The sequence below is a fragment of the Hylobates moloch genome, unplaced genomic scaffold, assembly GCF_009828535.3.
Source record: "Hylobates moloch isolate HMO894 unplaced genomic scaffold, HMol_V3 SCAFFOLD_6, whole genome shotgun sequence".
Taxonomy (NCBI): Eukaryota; Metazoa; Chordata; class Mammalia; order Primates; family Hylobatidae; genus Hylobates; species Hylobates moloch.
This window is the reverse complement of record NW_026652281.1, coordinates 112,624,487-112,646,868: the sequence shown is the minus strand read 5'-3', so window position 1 is coordinate 112,646,868 and position 22,382 is coordinate 112,624,487. Positions and strand designations below refer to the sequence as shown.

Genomic DNA, 22,382 nt, shown 5'->3' with positions numbered 1-22,382 from the left:
CTTTCTGTGTATCCAAAGGTTGTCCATCAGCTATCCCCCAATTGCTGCTGATCTGCTTCTCCAGCTCCCAGTCCTCTCTCTCAGGGCTGTCTTCCCCACAACAACACCCCAGCCCCATGCTGCTGTCCTTGGCTCTTGGCTCTTGTTCTGCACTCTGAGGACGTGGAGGGCTGACCACGGCACTTCTCAATACAGCAGTTCTGTGGAGCCGGCTCAGCAATCAGTCTCTCTCGGTGAACAAATCTGCAGCCAGGGAGCCCAACGGGGTGAGGCGCAAGCTTGAGAAGTCTTTCCAACCCTTGAAGAGTTTGCAATTTGGCTGGGAAAAGGAGACTCAGTTGTCTTTCAATATCTATTTCCCCTTCTCCTATAATAATAGAACCCTCCTTTTGTAACTGATCACACAGCTCCTGCCACCCTGACAGCTAGGACTAGCCATTCCCTGAGACCAGCCAACAGGATGCAAGCAGAAGTGATCGGGCAATTTCCAGGACGCATCTTCCAAAGGAAAGGATGTGCTCCACGCTTGCCCCCTGCCCGTTCCCCCTGTTTGGATGTGGGTATGGTGGGGGTGAGCCATGTGAGACCACATGGGCAAGGGCAATGCTCTAGGGTCAGCAGCGTGGCAACGGGGAAGGAGGCTGGGTTGCCGACACTGTGGAGTGGCCATCGGGGCCCTGGGCTGCTCACACCTGGTCTATTAGGTGACTCTTGTTTAAGCCACTGCTTGAGATCCAAGTTTTCAATATAACAGAGAGAGAGAGAAAGAGAGAATATGTAGAGAGAAAAATTTAGTAAAATGAAATAATGTAATGAATCTGGAAAAGACAAAATAGTAGATTGCCATTTTGTCTCTCTTCTTCCAGGTGCAGTCAATCAATACAGATCACAGTGGCAGATAGTTATGAGGTTAGTGCAAATGTAATTGCGGTTTTTGCCATTGAAAGTAATGGCGAAACCACAATTACATTTGCACCAACCTACTATTGACCCACTTATGCCTAGTGTTCCATTATTGGAACTCTAAGCATGTGGGAGTTATCTATATCCTACTGCTCAAGGTCATTGCCAAGGTCTGATTGCAAAAATTCAAAAAATTGCAACCTCAGACATAAATGGGTTAAGCTCTCACTCTAGCAGGCTCCATGTTCTGTGCTTTAGAAGCACAATCTCATTTAATCTTTACTCCATCGACATTTTACAAAGAGAAACTGTGGTTCCATGAGGTTAAATGACTTGCCCAATTCCCTTGGCTCATGAGAGGTGGTGCTGGGATCGGAACTCAGTCTCTCTGACCCCAGAGCCCGTGATCTTGGCCACTGAACCACACTGCCTCCCAAAGAACCCAGGTTTCAGGTTCTCTGGATGTGACATGTCCCAAGCTTACAGCTGGACACTTGGCCTCCTTACTTTGATGGCTTCCCATGTCCTGGGGACAGTGATTGCATATTTTTTATGAGGGGCTGTGGCTGTGCCCTAAGATGTAGGACACTCACCAGGACAGCAGAGACAGGAAAACAAACTAGGTGATGAAGGTCAACATGCCACATCATCCGGCCTCTAGGGCTTTGGAAGAGTCGGGGAGAGACTGGAGGGAAGACCCAAGAGGGCTCGGGGCTAATACAGCAGAAACCTCAAGTACTTCTGCAACAGCTTAGGAAGAAGCAGCCTGATGCAACTCCTTGTAGTCCTCTGGTGTCGCTGGCCCTCTCACATTTCTGCTCCTTTGCACGGGCAGGTCCCCCTCTTGGAATGCCCTCTTCTTCTTATCAACTTAGCCACTCCTACCGGTTCTTCAAGACTCAGCATTGGCATCAGCTCCTCAAGGAAGCCCTCCTCCACCCTGAGGTGTGCCTTTGCAGCTCACCAGGACTCCTCCCATGGCACTTGTCCTACTGGTGCAGAGCCACCCAGGGTTGGGTGCAGAGGAAGCCAGGGTCTCTCTGGGCCCAGGCTCCACCTTGGGAAGAGATCCAGGAGCCCCAGGGGAAACGCAAATAAACACACAGGAATTTGGCTTTAGAGGCATGTGGGGCAGAGTCTTGAAGCTGAAATCTGGCAAGCATCAGGCTCCTGCCTCGCTGCTGTTCTGTTCGTGGTCAGCTATTAGTCCCATAGGTTCAGAGCACATGTAGACATAAGGATGGTCCAGGAGCCCCAAAGCCTAGGGAGACTACCACCAAAGCCACCACTCCCTGGAAGGTCCCAGCATCTCACTTCTCTACCCCAGACCTCAGGTTGCGTGGGGTCTGTCATCCACTCCAAAGTGAGGTTTCTGTCATTCACTGGATTTTAAATTCCAATTTTTATTTAATTGGTATAGGGGAATTAAAAGCAGACAATTCAGTTTTGCAAAACAAATTCACAGAAATTGCTGGAGGGATTTTCCTTTGTTTTGGCAAAATCAAGCCAGGTTGCGCTACCCATGGTGATGGCAGCTTCCTGGGGTGCGTGGGAGGCTCACAGCTGTGAAGCTGGGCTGGGCTATTTTTCTTGGCACCAGAATCCGCCTTGATTTTAGGGTTCTTCTGAGGAAGCCTCCAGCTCACGATGACTATTCCAGATTCAGGAGATGGCTTGAAGGTGTTAGAAGCAGTGAGAGACGGGGGACACTCGGTGCGGGCAGCACAGGCCCCTCAAAGCTCCCACACAGTGGAACTCAGTGTTCCTGTGGGTATTAGCCAGCATTGTAATAAATCGGGTTTCTTGAAAGAGTTTTAAATAAGGAGCAAATACAAAAGTCCAGAAATGCTGTGGACCCTCTGGGTTTTGTGCACCTACTGTATTGGCAACGCAGAACTTTGCTCGTGGCCTTTGAGTCTGCGACCCAAACTCATTAGAGACAGTGTTTGATGGTGATGGTCTGGCCATAGCTTTATGTAGAAGCCCATGGTGGGGGGAAAAAAACATAATAATCACATAACCCTTGCCCCCAAAATGTGTGACACCAGGCATACTTGAGAAAGTTCAGTGAGCGAGTGGCACAGAATCCAGTTCATGGGCAGGAAATGGCAGAATCCAAGCCTGGCAGGGAGCTCATGGCATAGAAGATTCATCGATCCTCTCATTAACACTTCCCTGAGATTTATATTGTTACAAACAATCCACACTGCTGAGTGTGGAGTGCTGGTGCGGTGGCGCACGCCTGTAATCCCAGCACTTTGGGAGGCCGAGGCGGGCAGATCATGAGGTCAGGAGTTCGAGACCAGCCTGGCCAACATGGTGAAACCCCATCTCTACTAAAAATACAAAAAATAGCTGGGCGTGGTGGCATGTGCCTGTAATCCCAGCTACTTGTGAGGCTGAAGCAGGAGAATCGTTTGAACCTGAGAGGCGGAGGTTGCAGTGAGCCGAGATTGTGCCATTTCACTCCAGCCTGGGTGACAGGGCAAGACTCTGTCTCAAAAAAAAAGAGTATGCCTATTAAACAATATAAAGATGGGAATATAAAATTAACAAAACCTGCAAGGTGAATTTGAATACTTTTATTTTGCATTGTAACCAAGGTATGTAAAATATTCTACTCAACCAAATATAGTCAAATATGGTAAATTGTGATCCTCAAGTGTAAATCTCAACTATTTATAGGGAAACTGGATATCTACGTGTAAAAGAATGAAGTTGCACGCTTTCTTAGTCCATTTGGATTCCCATAAATTGGATGACTTAGAGGCAAGAGAAATTTATTTCTTACAGCTCCGGAGGCTAGGAACGGCAGAGACAGGAAAACAAAAGACCTTCATCACTTAGCTTGTTTTCGTTTTTCTGCCGTCCCAGCCTCCGGAGATATAAGAAAAGAAGGTAAAAGTACTGGAAGATTTTGTTTCTAGTGAGGGCCAACTTTCCGGCTTATAGATGGCAACTTCTCACTGCAGTTTCCCAGGGTGGAAGGACTAGCGAGCTGCCTGTGGTCTCCTTTATAAGGGCACTAATCTAATCACCTTCTAAGGGCTTGCCCTCCTATCAACAATACCATCACTTTGGGGGTTAGGATTTCAACATATGAACTTTGGGCGGACACAAACATTCAAACCATAGCACTTACCCTGCACCATATACAAAAATCATCTCAAAATGCATTAAAGACCTCAAACCATAAAACTCTTAGAAGAAAACACAGAGGGAAAGCTTCATGATATATTTAGTAATAATTTCCTGGCTAAAAATGACACCAAAAGCATGGGCAAAAAAAGTTAAAAATAGATAAATAGAACTTTATCCAAATTAAAAACTTGTGTGTCAAAAGACACAATCAACATAGTGAAAAGGCAACTGATGGAATGGGAGAAAATATTTGTAATTCCCATATCTGATAAAGAGTTAATGTTCAAAATATCTAAAGATCTCCTCCAACTCAAAAACAATAACAAAATAGCCTAATTAGAAAATAGGCAAAGGACTTGAATAGATATTTCTCCAAAGAAGATACGCAATTGCCAGCAAGCATATGAAAAGATGTTCAACATCACTAATCATTAGGGAAATGCAAATCTAAATCACAATCAGATATCACCTTACACCCATTAGTATACTGTCCAAAAAATAAAAACAGAAAATAACAGGTGTCAACTAGGGTATCAAGAAGTTGGAACCGTTGTGCATTGTTGGTGGGACTATAAAATGCTGCAGCCACTAAGGAAAACAATTTTTTTCAAGACAGTGTTTCACTTTGTCACTCAGGCTGGAGTGCAGTGGCATGATCTCAGCTCACTGCAGCCTCGACTCCTGGGCTCAAGTGATCCTCCTGCCTTAGCCCCTTCTAAGTAGCTGGGACTGCAGGCACAAGCTACCATGCCTGGCAAATTTTCATATTTTTTTTTTTTTTGTAGAGGGGATTTCACCATGTTGCCCAGGCTAGTCTCAAACTCCTGAGCTTAAGCGATCTGCCCACCTTGGCCTCCCAAAGTCCTCAAAAAAATTAATGATAGAATTACCATATGATCCAGTAATTCCACTCGTGGATATATACCCGAAAGAACTGAAAGCAGGGACTCAAACTCAAACAGATATTTGTATACCCATGTACATAACATTATTCATGATAACCAAAAGGCGGAAGCAACCCAAGTGTCCATTAATGGATGAAAGGATAAGCAAAATGTGGTGCATACCTACAATAGAATATTATTCAGCCTTGAAAAGAAATGAAATTCTGATACATGCTACAATATGGGTGAATCTTAACGACGTTCTGCTCAGTGAAATAAACCAGTCACAAAAGGAAAAATACTGTATGATTCCAATTATATTTTACATATATAAAGTCTATTACATATTTTCTCCTATTCCATAGGTGGGTGTCTTTTCACTCTGTTGATTGTGTCCTTGGAGGCAAAAGTTTTTAATTTTGATAGAGTCCTATTCATCTGTTTTTAACTTTTGTTGCCTGAGGTATCTAGAGGAGTCAAACTCATAGAAAGCAGAATGGTAGTCACCAGAAGTAGGGGGAGTGGGAAGTTGTTTAATGGGTATGAAAAACTTCTGGAGATTGTACAACAATGCAAATATACTTAATACCACTAAACTGCACACTTAAACGTTGTTAAAATGGTAAATTTTATATTATGTATATTTTACCATAATTGAAACAAAAAGGTACTATTTGCAGAGAGACAGTGGTTTCTTCTCCTCCTGCTTTCAGATCTGTACCCAGTACTTACAGGCACTGGAACCACCTAACGCTCCACACAAAGGGTTTGCTTGCATGGTATGTTAGAAATCTGCCTTTGAAGACACACACTAATTCCAGAATATGCCTTATTCCTAAATTTTAGTAAAATGCATTTATGCCAGGCTTCACCTTACTTAATTAAAAATGAAAAGCCCATGTTCGATGTGTGTTATGTTGTGTTGAGACCATCTTTCCTGGCCAGCTGCATCCTTTAAATAAACCCAAGCTGCTTCTTCAATCCAAGTTTTTGACTGAAAAAGAAAAAAGCTCTTTGCAAATCCTTTTGACCAAGGGAAAGTGAACCCCTTTCAAAATGTTTAATGGAGATGTTGGCTATAGGGCAAGGGAGGTTGTGCAGGCACAATTATCCTCATTCTATAGTTGAGGAAACTGAGACCTGGAGAGGTAAAGCCACTTGCCACAAAGTATGTTCCATGGAGGAGGTGGAGCTGGGCTCCCTATGAGGGCTCCTTTCCTGCCCTCTGGCCCCTCTGCTGATCTGGATGCTGTGGGTGAAGGTGGAGGAAACCGCCCACAGGGCAGGGTAGTAGGATGCCTCCCCCTCTCCCAAGTCCCTGCTCCTCAGGCAGCCTGAGGGTCTCCTCTTTAGCTCAGTAGACAAAAGGAGGTATGCGCTCATTGCTGGGCTAAAGGGCACCAGTTTCCTGTGGCCTGACCTCCCCAACCCAAGGTAAAAGCCAAGCATTCCTGTGAGAATTCTTAGGCATCCCCTCCTCAGGCCTATCCCAGGCATTAGTCAGGGCTCCAGTCATTATTGGATTTGGCATTTATTAATAGTGAAATTGACATAGTTTAGCAATTTGGCACTATAATAAAATTGGGCTTAGCAATAAAGCCTAGAATAGGGGAGGGAGCCTGGCCTGGGATGGCAGCAGCTCCTAGGAATTTCTCCCCCCACCGTCCCTGGCTCCTTGGCAGGTAGAGGCCACACAGGTCCTGCTGGCCAGCCCCACCTCTGCAAGGAGGCCCAGCCAGCACTCTGGAGGGGAATGCATCAGTAAGCGCCACCTCGATAGCCATATGCTTCCGCTGGGACTCAGGCCAGAGCCTGGTAGAGCTGATCAAACCCCAAGTTATCACCACTCCAGCCCCATCAGCAGAAGGAGGTGGGGAAAGGGCTTGCCCCTTAAGGTGGCCATGGAGCACAGGAGTTGAGAATAAGGATTTGGGGATCAAATCTGGGTTTGAGACACAGCTCTACCACTTAATATCTGGATTATCTTGAGTAAGCTGCTTCCCTGTGCCTCGATTTTCTGACTTGTGAAACAAGATTACTACCAGAATCTATCTTGGAGTTGTAGTGGGGATTCAACAAGGTAACTCCTACAAGGGTTTTGCCAGAACACAGCAAGGAGTCACTAAGTGGGACTTTACTGTTGTTTTCTTTATTTTGAGACAGAGTCTCGCTGTCGCCCAGGCTGGAGTGTAGTGGCGCGATCTGGGCTCACTGCAGGCTCCGCCCCCCGGGGTTCACGCCCTTCTCCTGCCTCAGCCTCCCGAGTAGCTGTTACTGTTGTTTTCAAATTCAAACACACCCTGACTGTGGTCACCATTTTTACTAGGCAAGGGCGGCAAGGCAGAGCCATTTCCAGAAGCGGGACCTCCCTCCACCAGGCACCATCCCACATCCCAGCAGTGCTAGCTGGCCAACTCCTAGACATCTGCAGGAGCCAGCACCAGTTTCTCCTCCTCCAGGAGGCCTTCCCTGGTGACCCCTCCCATCCCTAGTGGGTTAGGTCCCCCTCCTGGGGGCCACAGTCCTGTGTATGGCAACCCCCATCCCTCTGAGTTACCAAGGCTCTTTCTCTTCCCTGAGGGCCTGGTTGGAGCAGGGTGTGGCGTTCTGTCCTGATGGTCACAGTGACAACAGCTCCTTCCACATGCTGAGAGCCTCCCATGCACCAGGTCAGCCGGGGCTGAGCCTTGAGGTGCATTTCCCCACTGGGTCCCCCTCTCTGGGGAGGATGTGACAGGTAGTGGCTGTGCATCCTCGCTCTGCAGGCATGCAATCTGCATCCTCGGGCGGGTCGCTTCACCTCTCTGAGCCTTCTATCCCAGCGCCCATGACTGAGATAGCTGCTTCCCCTGCCTCTGCTCTGACTCCTACTCTTAGCTCCATGCTCATTATGAGTGGGAGGGGGATTGGGTGTGGAATCACGTGGGGTCCATTCAGGGCATTTTGAGTCAGAGAAAGGAGGACCCCTCTCCCTCCTCCAGCACAGCCTCCTGCCATGGCTTCCCCAACCTTTCAAACTATCCTCCCTCTTGGGCCCCAAGAGAGGGATCCGTGGGTTCAGGGATGCTGCCACCTGGTGGCCACAGGCCATCGGGACTCAGTAGCCAGCCACGTTAGCTTGCTAGGGCTGGAACCAGGTACTCTCCGCTGAGTGTCACTGGTGGCCAGCGGGCTGGAGCACACATTTTGAGAAGGCCAGGCAGCTGGACTCCAGAGACACCCTATCTTTGAGGCCTGAAAGCTTCATGGTTAAGCCCAAGAGTCTCAGAGACTGTGTTCAAATCCTGGCTCCGAAACTTCCCAGAAGGATGACCTTGAGCAAATCAACTACCTGCTCCGAGCCCCAGCTTCCTCATTTGTGAGATGGAGAGCCTTCCTGGACATCAAGGATACAGGTCCCAGCAATTACTTGGAGACTTCCTTTTACTTTATTATAATCTAAAATGGAATTTATAGGAAACTCATGCACATTAGGAATTCAACTCCAAAGCCATGCTTATTTTAAGCAAAAACTGGAGCTGTCTGAAAACTTAGGTTTTGTGTGTGCTGTTGTTAAGTCTCCTCTGACAGCCCATGTCCCCAGGGTGCATTTTTGCTCTACTGTCAAGGGTTCTACTAAGAGCAGTTCTCACTTATCAATTCTCACCGTGTGCTTGGCACTTTCCACATATCTCATTGCGTCCTCACAACAACAGCAATGTGTCCCCATTTTACAGAGCAGAAAACTGAGGTGCAGAAAGGCTGCACAACTTGCTTGAGTTGTTACACGTAGGAGCCAAGCCTCAGACCTGAGTCCGTCTGGCTGCAGAAGCCTCACTGGGCTAATGTTGGAGAAAGCCCTGGAGGTGGGAGTTTCGGGGGATGCCTGGGGAGGCAATTGTTCTGTCCCTGAGCCCTCCCTGAGCACATGATGGGGGACATTTGCTGACTGATGTAATATGCCCCAGGATCTGAACACCAGATGCCCAACACCCAACCAGAGGCTGTCCTAGCCAAGGGGGCCAGGCTGAGTGAAACTGGCACTTCCCCAGCTCTCACCCTTCTGGGTCTCCCTCTCCCTTCGTGAGACTTCCAGCTCCTATCTGCCTCCGGAAAGCCAACAACCAGCACTGTGTATGCATACTCCTTCCCACAAACCTGGGGCATTCCTCCTGGCTTCTGAAAGACGCAGACTGGGCAAGACTTCTCCTTGCCAGGGAATTCCCTGGTTGTTTCAGTTCTCTTTCTTGTTGGAAACTGCTGTGACCCAAGTTATTAAGGACACGGGCACCATGAACACATGTCCTCTGCCCGGTCACCCTCCCACGCCAGGGCTGTGAGCATGGACATAGCCCTCCCCTCATGACTCATGATTGCAACAGAAGGCAGTGGGAGGAAAACAGGCCCAGGGAAGAGATCGGACTTGCCTGAGGTCACATATCTAGAGATGACAAAGCTCCCTACCAGGCTTCTGCCCACTACCTTACTCTGCTGGTGGGCAGAAATAACGGGATCACTGAGGTCTTGCCCAGACTGGATCCCCGAAGATGAGGCCCTTGCCCAGGGTTTAGGGACACTCAGCAGGCCAGGTGGTCTTTGGACCAGGGAGACTGATGAGAGGAAAGGCCCTGGAGCATGGCCAGCCACCTTCGCACAGTAGGCTCAGCCCCATCTATGTGCCTTTGCAGCCCTTGCAGTGCCTTGGAGTAGCCATTTGGGTTTTCTGTCATTCATCTGTCTATCACTGCACTGAGTAGGAGTGTGGTGCCGGCAAGAAGCCTGGGATCAAGTCTAGCTTCCTAGCCTACACATGGCTTCTCTCCCACCTTGGAGTAGCCATTTGGGTTTTTGGTCATTCTAGCTACCTTGCCTGCACTTGGCTTCTCTCCTGCACACAGCAAGCAGCAGGTCTGGCATGCTCTTAGAACTACTCCTTTAGGTTACTACTGCCTTCCATAGGTTTCTAGAGAAGGAGTCATAGCAAGTCCCCAAGAATTGTCAGGAGAGGATTTTCTCAGTGATCTGAGCTTTGCTCCCCACCCTTCCCCAGTACCAGGAAGAGCCAGGGTACAGGGGATGAGGGAAGGATACAAGAAAAGGCAATTGAAGCGATGCAAAGACCATGATGGGGACTTCGCCAAGCTTCAGTCACCTGTCTTGCTTGGTCTGCTACCAAACATCTTGTGGTTCTGGGGGCTAGCCCTGCCCCTCACTGCCCTCCCCCCAGACTCCCCACCTCTCTGCTTGACTTGCTATTGAGGGGCCAGGAGCCACACTTGTTTCCAGACCCATATGACTGGCCCCAAATATGACCCAGAAGGAGTATGCGGCACAGCTATCAAGCTAACTGGACCATGGAGGTGTATTGTAGCTAGGCCTGAGGACTAGGAGTCAGCTCACCTAAGTCCTCACCCAGCTGTGCTACAGATTTACTGTGTAACCTTGGTCACTTCTCTTCACTGAGCTTCCAGGTCAGTTATTTGAGCATCTGGCCCTGAGGATCTCAGGGTGGTCAGAAAAGGCCCAGGAGTAACCAGTGAGGCCTCCAGAGTAGCAGCCCACCCCCCGGAGAAGAGCGGACTCAGAGACCCTTAGAGGAAACAGCCTCCAAGGCCACCACGCTGAAGGGTCCCAAGTGCCTCAGCCCAGAAGAAGGCAGGAGGTGAGCTACTGGAAATGGCTCACTATCTGCCCAGGAAGACCCAGTGCTGGAGCCCTTCTTCTCCCCTTCAATTTTACCCGACCCAGCTGCAGGCCTGCTCTGGGGCTGTCTTCATCCTCCCTACTTGGATGTCCTCCCTATTCCACTGTGCCTTTCCAAGGCTTCTCAGCCTTCATTGTCATTGATAATGTATTGCTCCACTTCCCATCTATTAGCTTGTCACTAAGACATTATTATTCTTTTACTGATTATCCTAGAGATTATATCATGCACCTTTGACTTATTAATGTCTACCTTAAATTGTAGTTTTATCGCGTCCTGGACAATGCAAGGACGTTGGGACACTATAATTACATTTTTACCCCTCCCACTTTTGATGTTATTGTTGTCATGTAGTTTAATTATACATATATTCTAAATACATTTTAAAATGCCATCATCCTATTAGCAAACTAGCACAGGAACAGAAAACCAAATACTACATGTTCTCACTTATAAGTGGGAGCTAAATAATGAGAACTCATGAACACAAAGAAGGAAATGACAGACACTGGGGTCTTCTTGAGGGTGGAGGGTGGGAGGAGGGAGAGGAGCAGAAAAGATTACTATTGGGTACTGGGTTTAATACCTGGGTGGTGAAATAATCTGTAAAACAAACCCCCATGACATAAGTTTACACATGTAACACACCTTCACATGTACCCCTGAAACTAAAATAAGTTTCAAAAATAAAATGTCATTATTATTGTTTTTCATATGGTTAATATTCACTTTGATTTATATGAATATATCCATTTCCATTGCTCTTCATTTTCTTCTGCATTTCTATGCTTTCATTTGGGATTACTTTTCTTCTGCCCGAAGAACACTAAAATTTACTTTAGAGTAGGTGTACTGTTGACAAATTCTTCAGTTTTTGTGTGAAAATGACTTTATGTCATCTTTATTTTTGAAGGATTCTTTATCTGGGCATGGAATTCTAGGTTGGCAGTTGCTTTAGAGCAAAATATCTTCAACAAACTAGGAATAAATGAAAACATCCTCAATTTGAAAAAGAACATTTGCAAAACTCCTACGGTTAACATCATACTTACTGATAAGAAACCAGAAATTTTCCCACTAAGATCAGGAGGAAGACTGGGATGTTTCCTCTCACTATTCTTTTTCAACATCATTTAACCAACAAGTTTTAACCAATGAAGTAAGATTAAAAAGGAAAAAGAGGTATACATATTGGGAAGGAAGAAAAAAAACTGTCTTTATTTGCAGATGACGTAATTTTCCATGTAGAAAATCCAAAGAAATTGACAAAAAAGCTCCTGGAACTAGTACGTGATTAAAGGACAATTGCAGGATACCAGATTAATAAATAAAATCAATTACTTTCCTATATGCCAGCAATGAACAAGTGGAATTTGAAATAAAAAAACACAATGCCATTTACATTAATATTCAAAAAAGAAAATATTTCTGTATGAATCTAACAAAACATGTACAAGATCTATATGAGGAAACCCATGAAACTATGATGAAGGAAATCAAAGAACTGAATAAATAGAGAGATATCCCATGTTCATGAATAGGAAGATTCAATACTGTCAGGATGTCAGTTCTTCCCTCCTTTATTGATAGATTTGATGCAGTCTCATCAAAATCCCAGCGAGTTATTTTGTGGCTATTAACAAACTGATTCTAACATTTCTATGGAGAGACAACTCAAAAGAGCCAAGACAAAATTGAAAGAGAAGAATAGAATTGAAGGACTGGCAGTACGCAACTTCAAGACTTACTACAAAGCTGCAGCAATCAAGACAGTATGGTATTGGTGAAAAAATAGACAAATAGATCAATGATACAAACTAGAAAGCCCCGAAATAAACCCACATGAATACTGTCAACCAATCTTTGACAAAGGAGTAAAGAGAAGACACTGAAGGAAAAAAAATGGTCTTTTCAGAAAATGGTGCTGAGACAACTGAACATCTATAAGCAAAAAAAAAAAAAATCTAGACACAAACCTTATACATGTCATAAAAATTAAAATGTATGTATAGAACTATAAAACTCCTAGGAGATAATGCAGGTGACTTGAACACACTGGTGGACTATGAATTTGCTGGGCTATGTGAAGGGTTAGCACCTTCACATTTAGCCACTTCCAGGGCATCCAGAGCCCACAGTGCTGGACAAGCAACCATCTTCACCCCTTCCAAACTGCATGCAAACTAGCAGAGCTTGGGCGATGGGGAGTGGGCATGAGAGACCACCTTCTCACTGTTCTGCAAGAGAGACCATGTTCTATGAGTGGCCATTTACTGCCCTCTCCATCCTCTCCATCCCCAGGACCTGCCCTCTCATGAGACCCTCAGGGAAGTGCCATGTTGCCTACAGTTTCCTTGGCCAACCTCTATCCAGCCAGAACGCTCTCCTCATTCTCCCACACTCAGGGGGGCTCTCCTGTTCCGTAGCCCTCTGTCCCAAAAGGCTCTTTTTTTCTAACATAGCTGGGCTGCTTTGACCCCATCCTACTGGCAGGTGGAGAGGAACTTTGCAGATACCCTGGGTGCAGGTCCTAAGGTCCCTGGGGGTGGGGTAGGAGAAGCTGGCAGAACTGAAACCCAGGAAGGCATGCCATCTATCTCAGAAAGGGTCCCACGCTGCGGTTTCTCAAACTCTCAGCAGTGGAATTGCACTTCTGCAATGAAAAATTACACTTCTGTTTTCTTTCTTGAAGGGAAAAAGGAAGAATGCAACAAAACTGAAGTGTGTTCTGTCATGTTCCTGAACCACAGCCATAAGAGCCCTCCCCAGCCCTACCCAAACCAGCCTACTCCCTCTCAAGAGCTCACAGCTGCAGGACTAGAGCCAGATGTGCCCTGGCAATAAGGTAAGTACAAGACAGAGGGGCTTGAACCCATGGGGAGAAGGGAGGGCCTGGTGGGGCTGGGAGGAGGGCTCCCCCGACACACACACCCTGGAGTGTCTTCCTCTTGCCTCATCCCACAGGCTGGATTTGTAGGGCTGGGTTTCTGTTTCCCCGGAACACCTGGGATCCAAAAGACACAGGACAGCCTCTCGTGGACGGGCTCCTCTTTGGTGGGAGATTTCTGTTAGCTCGGGATGGAGCAGAGAGTAAGGCCACACAGCAACAGTGAATCTTTCTTCCTGAGGGATTCTTTCAGAGTCTCTGTGCCGTGATATTAGTTTCTGGGAGTGAACTCTTGAGTTTTCAGCCAGGCCTGACAGCATGGTTGCCCAGCCCACCTGTCCTGGGCTCAGCCTGTAACCCATACCTCAAGAAAAGGCTTTCTGGCTGGGCGTGGTGGCTCACACCTGTAATCTCAGCACTTTGGAAGGCCAAGGCGGGTGGATCACCTGAGGTCAGGAGTTCGAGACCAGCCTGGCCAACATGGCAAAACCCCGTCTCTATCGAAAATACAAAAATTAGCTGGGCATGGTGGCGGGCGCCTGTAATCCCAGCGACTGGGGAGGCTGAGGCAGGAGAATCCCTTGAACCTGGAAGACGGAGGCTACCATGAGCCAAGATCACGCCACTACACTCCAGCCTGGGTGACAGAGTGAGACTCCATCTCAAAAAAAAAAAAAAAAAAAAAGAAAGAAAAAAAAAGAAAGGCTTTCTGCAGACTATGGCCAGATGGGGTGTGGGCAGAGGCATACGTGTGTCTGTGCCTTAGGGGAAAGGGGGTGCCCTGATAGTGAAAGGGTGCCCTCACTATCAGACTAAAAGGTCCCAGCCATTAACCTACTGCATCTAAAGGGCAGAAGGTTCAAGACCTGGAGGGACACTGAGTTCAAGCCACCTGCAACAGGCTCGCTGTCCCACAGCCTTTGAGACCTGATCCCATTTGTGGTCTCTCTGGGTGATTTCACCGTGTGTGTGTGGGCTTCTCATTTAGCCACTTGGCAAATGTGCCCCTGGACATTTATGGTGGCCAGGCCCTATTTGTATGGGGCAGTGGGACATGGGGCAGCAAGAGCCACAGCCCAGACCATACCCAGCCCTTGGGAGGCCTCAGGGATAGGAAGAGAGGAGCTCAGGGAAGACAGGACAAGGGCCCACTGAACTTGGGCATGAAATGCAAAGATGGAATGAATGGGGAGTAAGGTTGGCCAGGTGTCCTGGGGGATTCTCCCTGTTGTGGGAGTCAGAAGGCAGTGAAAGGTCACCTTCCCCAAGGAAGGGAGCTTCACAGGAGAGGTAACACTTGAACAGGGCCTTGAACCATGGGCAGTATTTGGACAGAGTTTGGGATGGAAGATGCATTCTTAGGAGACAAATTATGTGAGCAAAAGCCTGGTACCCAGAGAATGTATAATTAGTTATTCAAATCCACTCAACCCTTGGTTCCTGTTGAAGATGATGGCAGGTCCTGGGCCACAGGGCGCTGGTGGACATAGCAGAGTTTGTGTTTCTCAAACCCATGCAGGAACAAAGGTGGCCATTGTGAGTGGCCTTCCAGCAAGTGCCCATAGTAACCACTCGGAATGTGCTAGCTGTTTATTCTTCACCAGGGTTTCTAGACAGCCTTTCTAGTGGCCAGGACTAGGCTAAGCAGCCCCCTTCTGTGTCCTTCCACACATCCTGGTGCTAGAAACACCTCTCTCCTCCACCAGTAGGTGCTCCCAAGAGTCGGGGCTCGGTTCGTTGTTCGTTGCTTCTCCCCAGCAGCTGGTTCCCTGCTCAGCTCAAAGGAGGACTCAGCAAGGGTTTGTTGTGTGACTGTCAGATACCAGGAAGATGTAGCCAGTCTGTCTACCCTTTCCTTTCCAAGAAGCAGAGCCAAATTGTCTCCAAATAACCAAAAGATTACCAAATCCCCACCCTGCAAGCCAGCATGCCTTATCCCTTGCATAGACAAGGAGAGACATCACTATACTACAGAAATCCAAAAGTCAGAGAGAGTGGGTGGCATGTTCTATTCAGAGTATGGGAGAGACTAAGCTTGTGACCTTCCACACCAGCTCCAGCCTTGGCTCCATCCTGGCTTGGGCAGAGTGATTGTATGAGCAGGCACAGGGCCCCTGAGGTGGGCAAGTGTGTCTGGGCTCAGGGAGCCACAGAGGTCTCTGACTCAAGCTGAGCCTGTGTGTCCATGTTCCATCTTTCCAGGCCTTCTTCCATGGAGAAGCCCCTCACCATCCTGCGAGTGAGCCTGTACCATCCCACACTGGGCCCATCTGCCTTTGCCAATGTCCCACCACGGCTGCAGCATGATACCAGCCCTCTGCTGCTCGGACGGGGGCAGGACACCCACCTCCAGCTGCAGCTCCCCCGCCTCTCCCGCCATCACCTGTCCCTGGAGCCCTACCTGGAGAAAGGCAGTGCCCTGCTGGCCTTCTGCCTCAAGGCCCTGAGCCGCAAGGGCTGTGTGTGGGTCAATGGGCTGACGCTGAGGTACCTGGAGCAGGTCCCCCTGAGCACCGTCAACAGGGTCTCCTTCTCAGGCATCCAGATGCTGGTTCGCTTAGAAGAAGGCACATCCCTGGAGGCTTTTGTCTGCTATTTCCATATCAGCCCTTCACCCCTGATTTACAGACCTGAGGCTGAGGAAACTGATGAATGGGAAGGCATCTCCCAGGAGCAGCCTCCCCCTGGTTCAGGGCAGCAGACTCCAGGTTGCCTGGGGTTTCTCCACGGCCCTTCCCAGACTTGGGACAGCCCTCTCCAGCCAAGACCTGGAGGAGGAACAGAAATACAGCTCCAGAGGGAACCCCCAGACAGTGCACTCTGCTAGCCCTGCCACCAGAGCAAGCCTTTGCTAGATGAAACACGATTTGAAATATTTGAGCTGCATCATGCAAGGTTGACAAGCAAAACCCGCTGGCTGCCTTGCTCATAATGAACCAATTCTGCAAACACTGAACAAACAGCCCAGAGTGGAGAAGCACCCTCTGTGGCCAGAGCTATGCAAAGTAATGGGAACATCATATACTTTTAGAGGCCCTGAGGGGTTCTGGGGAGCCTCTCTCAGCATTTCCACACATTTCTCCCTCTTGTCTGACTAGGAGTTACTTTATGTGATTCATTTTGCGTGCTGCTTAAGAGCGGGAGTTTGAGGTTGCACCAGGAATGCGTGGACACATGTAACAATTACATTTGTAGTAGCTTGGGGTTACCTTCAGCTTTCAAATACCCACAGGCACGCGGGGCTTAGGAAAGCCTGAGTTTAATAAACTGCAAGTATTTCATTAAGCTGGCACACCCAATAGGATTCCCTGATCCCCAGATGGGCCACATGCACGCCACCCTGTCATGCAGACGTGGGGGTGGGAAATATAGACGAGGTGTAAGAGGAAATTGGAAAGGTGGGACTCACATTTCTGGAAAGGATGCAGGCAGGGCTCAGGGTTTCCTGACGATGGGAGCTGGGAGCTGGGCCTGCCTGGAAATTCATTGTCCCCATCATCATCCTCATCCTTACACTCCCCATTCTCTGTCACTTCTGGATCAAGGCGTTGGCTGACTTGAGGTCAAAGGTCTTCAGGGAATGAGGGGATGGGGTGGGGGTTTGTGTAAGAACTCAGCCCAGCAGTTATTTCGCTCAGGGTGAGTCACACACCAATGGGGGTGGGGGCGTTCCTTCCAAATAAAGGACTCGTTAGGAGCCAGGCGCACCAAGGGTGGGAGGATTTTTCTCGGTGAACACGGGGAGCAGCCATTTGCCACACCATGCTGAGAAGGGGAGATTGTGGTTTAGAAACAACGCTCACTAGTGTGATGCAGGGAGGGATCTACATGGTCACCATGATCCCAGACCCCACTCTCCAAGGAATCTGAGGCACCAAGGGCACAGCCCTGTCCCCCTTGCTGACTCGAATCCCTGGGTCTGTAGCTGTCAACAATTTCTGTTTTCTGCCCAAAAGGATGATTGTTTTGCACCCAGGGCAAGCTACAAGGAGGTCCAACTTCACTCACAGGCCCTGAGCATCTTCTCCAAGAGGAAAACAGAGGTGGGCAAGACCCAGGCTTGCCCTGGTGTGGGAAGCTTCCTCTCCAATAGGGATGAAGCAAAAACAGATCACAGCCACAAGGCAGGGAGAGCAGGGCTGCTAGGAAGGGGCTGTCTGATGCTGTGAATGACCCCTTGGGACCCCCAAAGCAGTTCCTCATTCATTCAGCAAGACTTCACCAAACACCCACCTTGTGCCAGATCTGTGCAAAGCCACGGAACTGAGCCAGAAGTGAATAAGGCAAACTCCCTCAGGGAGTTTACCTGGCACTCAGGAAAGTCAAGCATTCAGGAGTGCATTACTTATTTGATCACTACTATGATTAGTGCTGTAGTCGTATTTTTCTCTCTTCTCCAGCTGGGTTCATTCTCTTGTTAAGTGGCCTTGTCTGTTGAGTGCCTGCCATGTGCCTAGCACTCTGCTAGGTGCTGTGTGTATTAACTGCATTTTACAGATGAGGAAACTGAGACTTGGGAAGGTTACATATCTTGCCCAACATCACACCATCAGTAGCTATGTGATTTGGGCAAGTGACTTAGTCTGCTCTTGCCTCTATTTCTCCCTCTGGAAAACGTGTAAGATAATAGTACTATCTGCTAGAGTTATGAGGGTCTTAGAAGGTGGCACCTGTAAAGCACTCAGTCAGTGCCCATCACACTTAATAAGGGTTAGCTACTATCATGAGACCTGAGAGAGGAGGGCTCACCATCCACATGGAGCTAAGGAAGACTCACACTCCCGTAAGCAGGCTCCAGAACCCAAGAACTTAGCTGTGCTCTGTGATTCCCCAACTAGGGATTTAGTTGTAGCCATGGACCTGGTAGGCAACAAGGAGGGGATTTTAATCTGTTCCTTGCATCAGAAGGTCCAATAGGCAGGGTTAGTACAATGGGAGATGCCCTGGTGGGGCTGGCAAGGAGAAGAAGCCACATGTATTTTGGTCTGATGAAAAGCAGCAGTGATCTGTCACTGACCAAAATGGTCCCCTAACTATGCATTACAGAGCAGCAACCCACATACAGAATTCGAGAAGCCACGGCCTGGAGACTGTACCTGGATACCAAAGACTAGAGAGAGGAGCTGGTGGGCAAACCCCAGAGTCCCCAGGGTGCCACTCCCCAGCTCCACCAGAGAACTTTGGGAATGAGCTGCTGCCCCTGAGTGCCCCTCTCCAGGGCGTCAGTGAGGGTCTCTCCCCTCCAGGGAGGAGCAAACCCTTGCCAGCTGGGGTCCTGTGAGAGGGGGCAGTTCAATTCCTCCACAGGGGACTCTGCAACTCCGATCTTTGGAGTGAAGCATCTGCGAGGCCCTCAGGGACCCAGGATGAACTGCATAGCAGCTGAAGGAAGACAGGCCAGACCAGGCGGGAGGGAGCCAGGAAACATCTGGTTTGTAGTTTCAGACTCTACCCATTCACAGTTCACACAGTCTCCCCAGGAAACTCACACCTTGCCCTGTACCAAGTTTTTAAGGCAGTTAAGCTCTGCCCATCTGAGACTTCGTTTTTCTTGAGTAGAAAATCACCGGAGTCATCAGATCCATGGCACCCACCCTCACTTTCTCCTAACAGCTGGAACTGTCAGGCTGGCTTCAGGGCCTGGTCTTCACACTTGATATCACTATCCCTCACCTGCTCAGACAGCCAGAGCAGGCGGGTGAGTTCCTCCCAACACCCTCTACTGCATTCTCTCAGCTCCCACCGCAGGGCACCCCATGTGCCTGAGTGAACCTGTGTGCGTGGGCGCACACACACAAGTATGCACAGACATACACTAAACACGAACATATAGTGAACACGAACATGAACGCTGCTCCAAGCTAGGGCGCTCTGGTCAGACTGCTGCCTGGGTTAGAATTCTTGTTCCTCCCACTTATTATAGTTCTGTGATCCTGGACAAGTGACTGAATCTCCCTGTGCCACAGTTTCTTCTTGTAGAAAATGGGAAAGATCACAGTACTTACCTCCTTAGAGTCATTGTGAAGGTCAGTTTGAGGCATCACTCATTTAAGGCACCCACACGTAAGGGTCAACAGGGCTAGCTATCACCGTCCAGTCTGGTGGGAGATGTAGGCACATGGACCCAGTCTACACTCAGGCACAAAGGAGGTACATTGGTTACATTCAGGCATACCCCAGAGCACTACAATTCTCTGAGACATTGTCTGGAAATCTAGAAATCATCTCCTTGCCCTTTAAGGTATTTTAACCCTCACATTCCTCTGCTTTTCCAAGAATGTGAATCTTCCCAAGCTGTCCGTGAGAGACACGGCCTCCCCTCGAGGAAGACTTGCAAATGCTCCATAAACAGCCACAGTGTGGGGCTCGGCCATGGGGAAGTCACAGCAGACACGCAAGACAGCATAGTCCTGGCTGCAGCCTGGAGGAAGGGAGGCCCGTGGTGGAGCACTCACTCCGTGCCTGTCTGCCCGGTGAGACCTCAACTTCCTTGCAGACAAAGGCCATGGGTTGTTGGCTGTTGTGTTTCTGGTGGCCTTCGCAGAGCTGAACAGAGGACAGACGCACAGACAAGGGAGACTCTGGTGGTCAAGGCAGCAGTTCCCTCGGATGCTAAAGTCTGAGCCAGGCCCCTCAGACCCGGCATGGGCAAGGCGAGGCCCATAGTGGTGGGAAGCCAGTTGGCCGGCTGGGGTGAGAAGGCCACAAAGCCGTGGGCAGACAGGAACTGGAGGTGAATGTCTCTGCCTCCTGTAGGCCTCAGCAGGGACAGCACAGACCCTCTAGCTGGGGCAGCGCAGACGCTCTAGCTGGGGCAGAAAAAGGCTGGTGCTTCCTTCTAGTCCTTGAGCCTCCGTAGCTCAAACTCAAGCAGAACCCTGGGGTTTTGGGATTCTGTGTGGTGACTGCTGAGGAAGGTTTATGGATTTGACAAGGTGCATGTCACAGAGAGGCAGTTCTCAGTCAGCACTTCCTGTCCCCTGCAGAGGCTCATAGGGGACAGCCCCTGCCAAGGAGACCCTGGAGGGGCTCTGAGGATAGCAATCAGAGGTTGGGCTGGCTGGACTGAGCCCGGGCCTGTTGCCCACCAAGTCTCCATAGGCTCTAGTCTGACCCCTTTCTCCACCCCGGGCAATGCAGGCCAGCCTGTGCAGACCACCCCCGACGCGTCCACTAGCAACACCTGCCTCACTGTGCCAACACTCCATCCACACAGGAAAAGACTGAGAAGGCTATGCTTAACCTAAAGGAGTGAGTTTCATAGGAGGGGTGGCTTTAACAGTTTCACTGAGGGAATATTTCCCTATCCCTTCAAATGGACGGTCACTACAGAAACGTGTAGAGCAAGACTTTGTCAAGGGGCTGTTTCCAGATCTCCCAGTGTCTAAATAGCAGAGCTGGGATGGGAACTGAGAACCGATTCTTTCCACAACCGCCCACTGAGCAGCAAGGATGCAGCCAGCAAAGAGGTGTACGGAGGCAAGCAAGCTCCATGTGGTGGGGACAGCGCATCGCCACCTCCACCACCCTTGCAGTGGGCTGCCAGCTGGGCCACCTGCCTTCCACTGTATCTACTGTGCGAACTTCTCCAGCTCTGCTCTGTTTTCTCTTCCTCAGCATCCACCCCGTGACATGTAGTGGTGGCTGATGTCGCCACAGTACCATGAGGTTAACAGGTCCTCCCTCCAGCTTCCCTCATGGTGGCAGCCTCACCTGCATTGCAGCCATTCACCGGACACCGCACCAGACCCTCAAAACCCGTCCAAGACTGTGAGAGGAGTAAACAACCCAGCCCAGTTAAGAGGAGATGCCGAATTTAATGAACCCTATTTGAATTGCAGGGCTGTGATTCCTCTTACCTTTAACGTGAACTCACAGGTGGATTAAAGTGAAATAAAACCTACCATTTGGGTTACATTCTCAGCTGATTGGAAACATGCATTGCCTCCCCATGACCGGGCCGTGAGAAGGGAAGTTATTATCTTTCTTTAGAGTTTGTAAACTCTTTATGGCTGAGGCAGCTTTAATCCTGCTTGGGAAAAAAAAAGGATCCGGGAATCAATTGCTCCTATTTACCTTTGTTTTCCAATCGCATGCTCCAGTGGGAATAAAACATCCTAAGTGAGGGGATGTGGGGAGCCAGGTGATCCCTGACAGAAGAGTTTGATTATTTTCTTCTCTAGGCATGCGAATTGAAGGAGCTTTAGAGTTCCATTTGGCAAGGGGGCTCGTTTCACAAAAATGTGCACCCCAGCAAGGATGTCAGCACTCCTAGGCCATTACTGGTTCCTCTGCCTTTTCTTTCCAGAGGAAATGCCCTCCATTTCCCAACCGTGCCCACTTCTTTAAGGGGTGCTTGCAGCAAAGGGCCCAGCTGCAGGCATTTGGCCAGGAAGGAGTCAGAGTACAGGCAGATTTGAATCCAAATCAAATCAGCCCAGGAATGAGGAGAAAACCTGTGGAGACTGGAGCTGTGGAGGAGGCTCTAGGCTCCCTTTCCACCTCTCCCGTTTCTCTGACCCTCCCTGTGTGTTACCTGACAACACGGTTCACATGCAGCAGGTCCCAAGCAAGGCTGGCAGGAGGGCCCAGGCTCCAAGCCAAGCACTCTAACTGCTGGAAGGGGGCCTGGCTGCGATGTCTGCCTTGCTTTCCTTTAAAGATGTGGAGGCAGGGGGTAGAGGTGGGAGTTTTCAGAATAAGGCAGAGGCATAGGCCTTCGGAGCGAGAGCACAGCCAGGCAGCCAGACACGAGGTTTCCATAATTGCTTCTCTGAGGGATCAGGGGCTGTCATGATGTCATTTGCTCAGAGGGCTTGCTACAGATGGGCTGGGAACATGGTGCCTATTAAGTCACCTTGTTTAGGGGGAGGCCTATCATTCA

The 22,382-nt window shown here is 49.1% G+C and overlaps 2 protein-coding genes across 2 annotated transcripts; both read left to right on the top strand.

Moving 5' to 3' along the window:
• The first annotated feature begins 13,312 nt into the window (after positions 1–13,312).
• On the top strand, positions 13,313–21,401 carry TIFAB (TIFA inhibitor). The gene is made up of 2 exons (XM_032155965.2): positions 13,313–13,456; positions 15,701–21,401. The coding sequence occupies exon 2, from the start codon at positions 15,711–15,713 to the stop codon at positions 16,323–16,325; it is 615 nt and encodes a 204-aa protein (XP_032011856.1). The 5' UTR covers positions 13,313–13,456; positions 15,701–15,710; the 3' UTR covers positions 16,326–21,401.
• On the top strand, positions 18,534–19,268 carry DCANP1 (dendritic cell associated nuclear protein 1). Its single transcript, XM_032155964.1, is given in 1 exon segment — positions 18,534–19,268. A coding segment is annotated over 1 exon segment (735 nt).
• Positions 21,402–22,382: the final 981 nt, after the last annotated feature.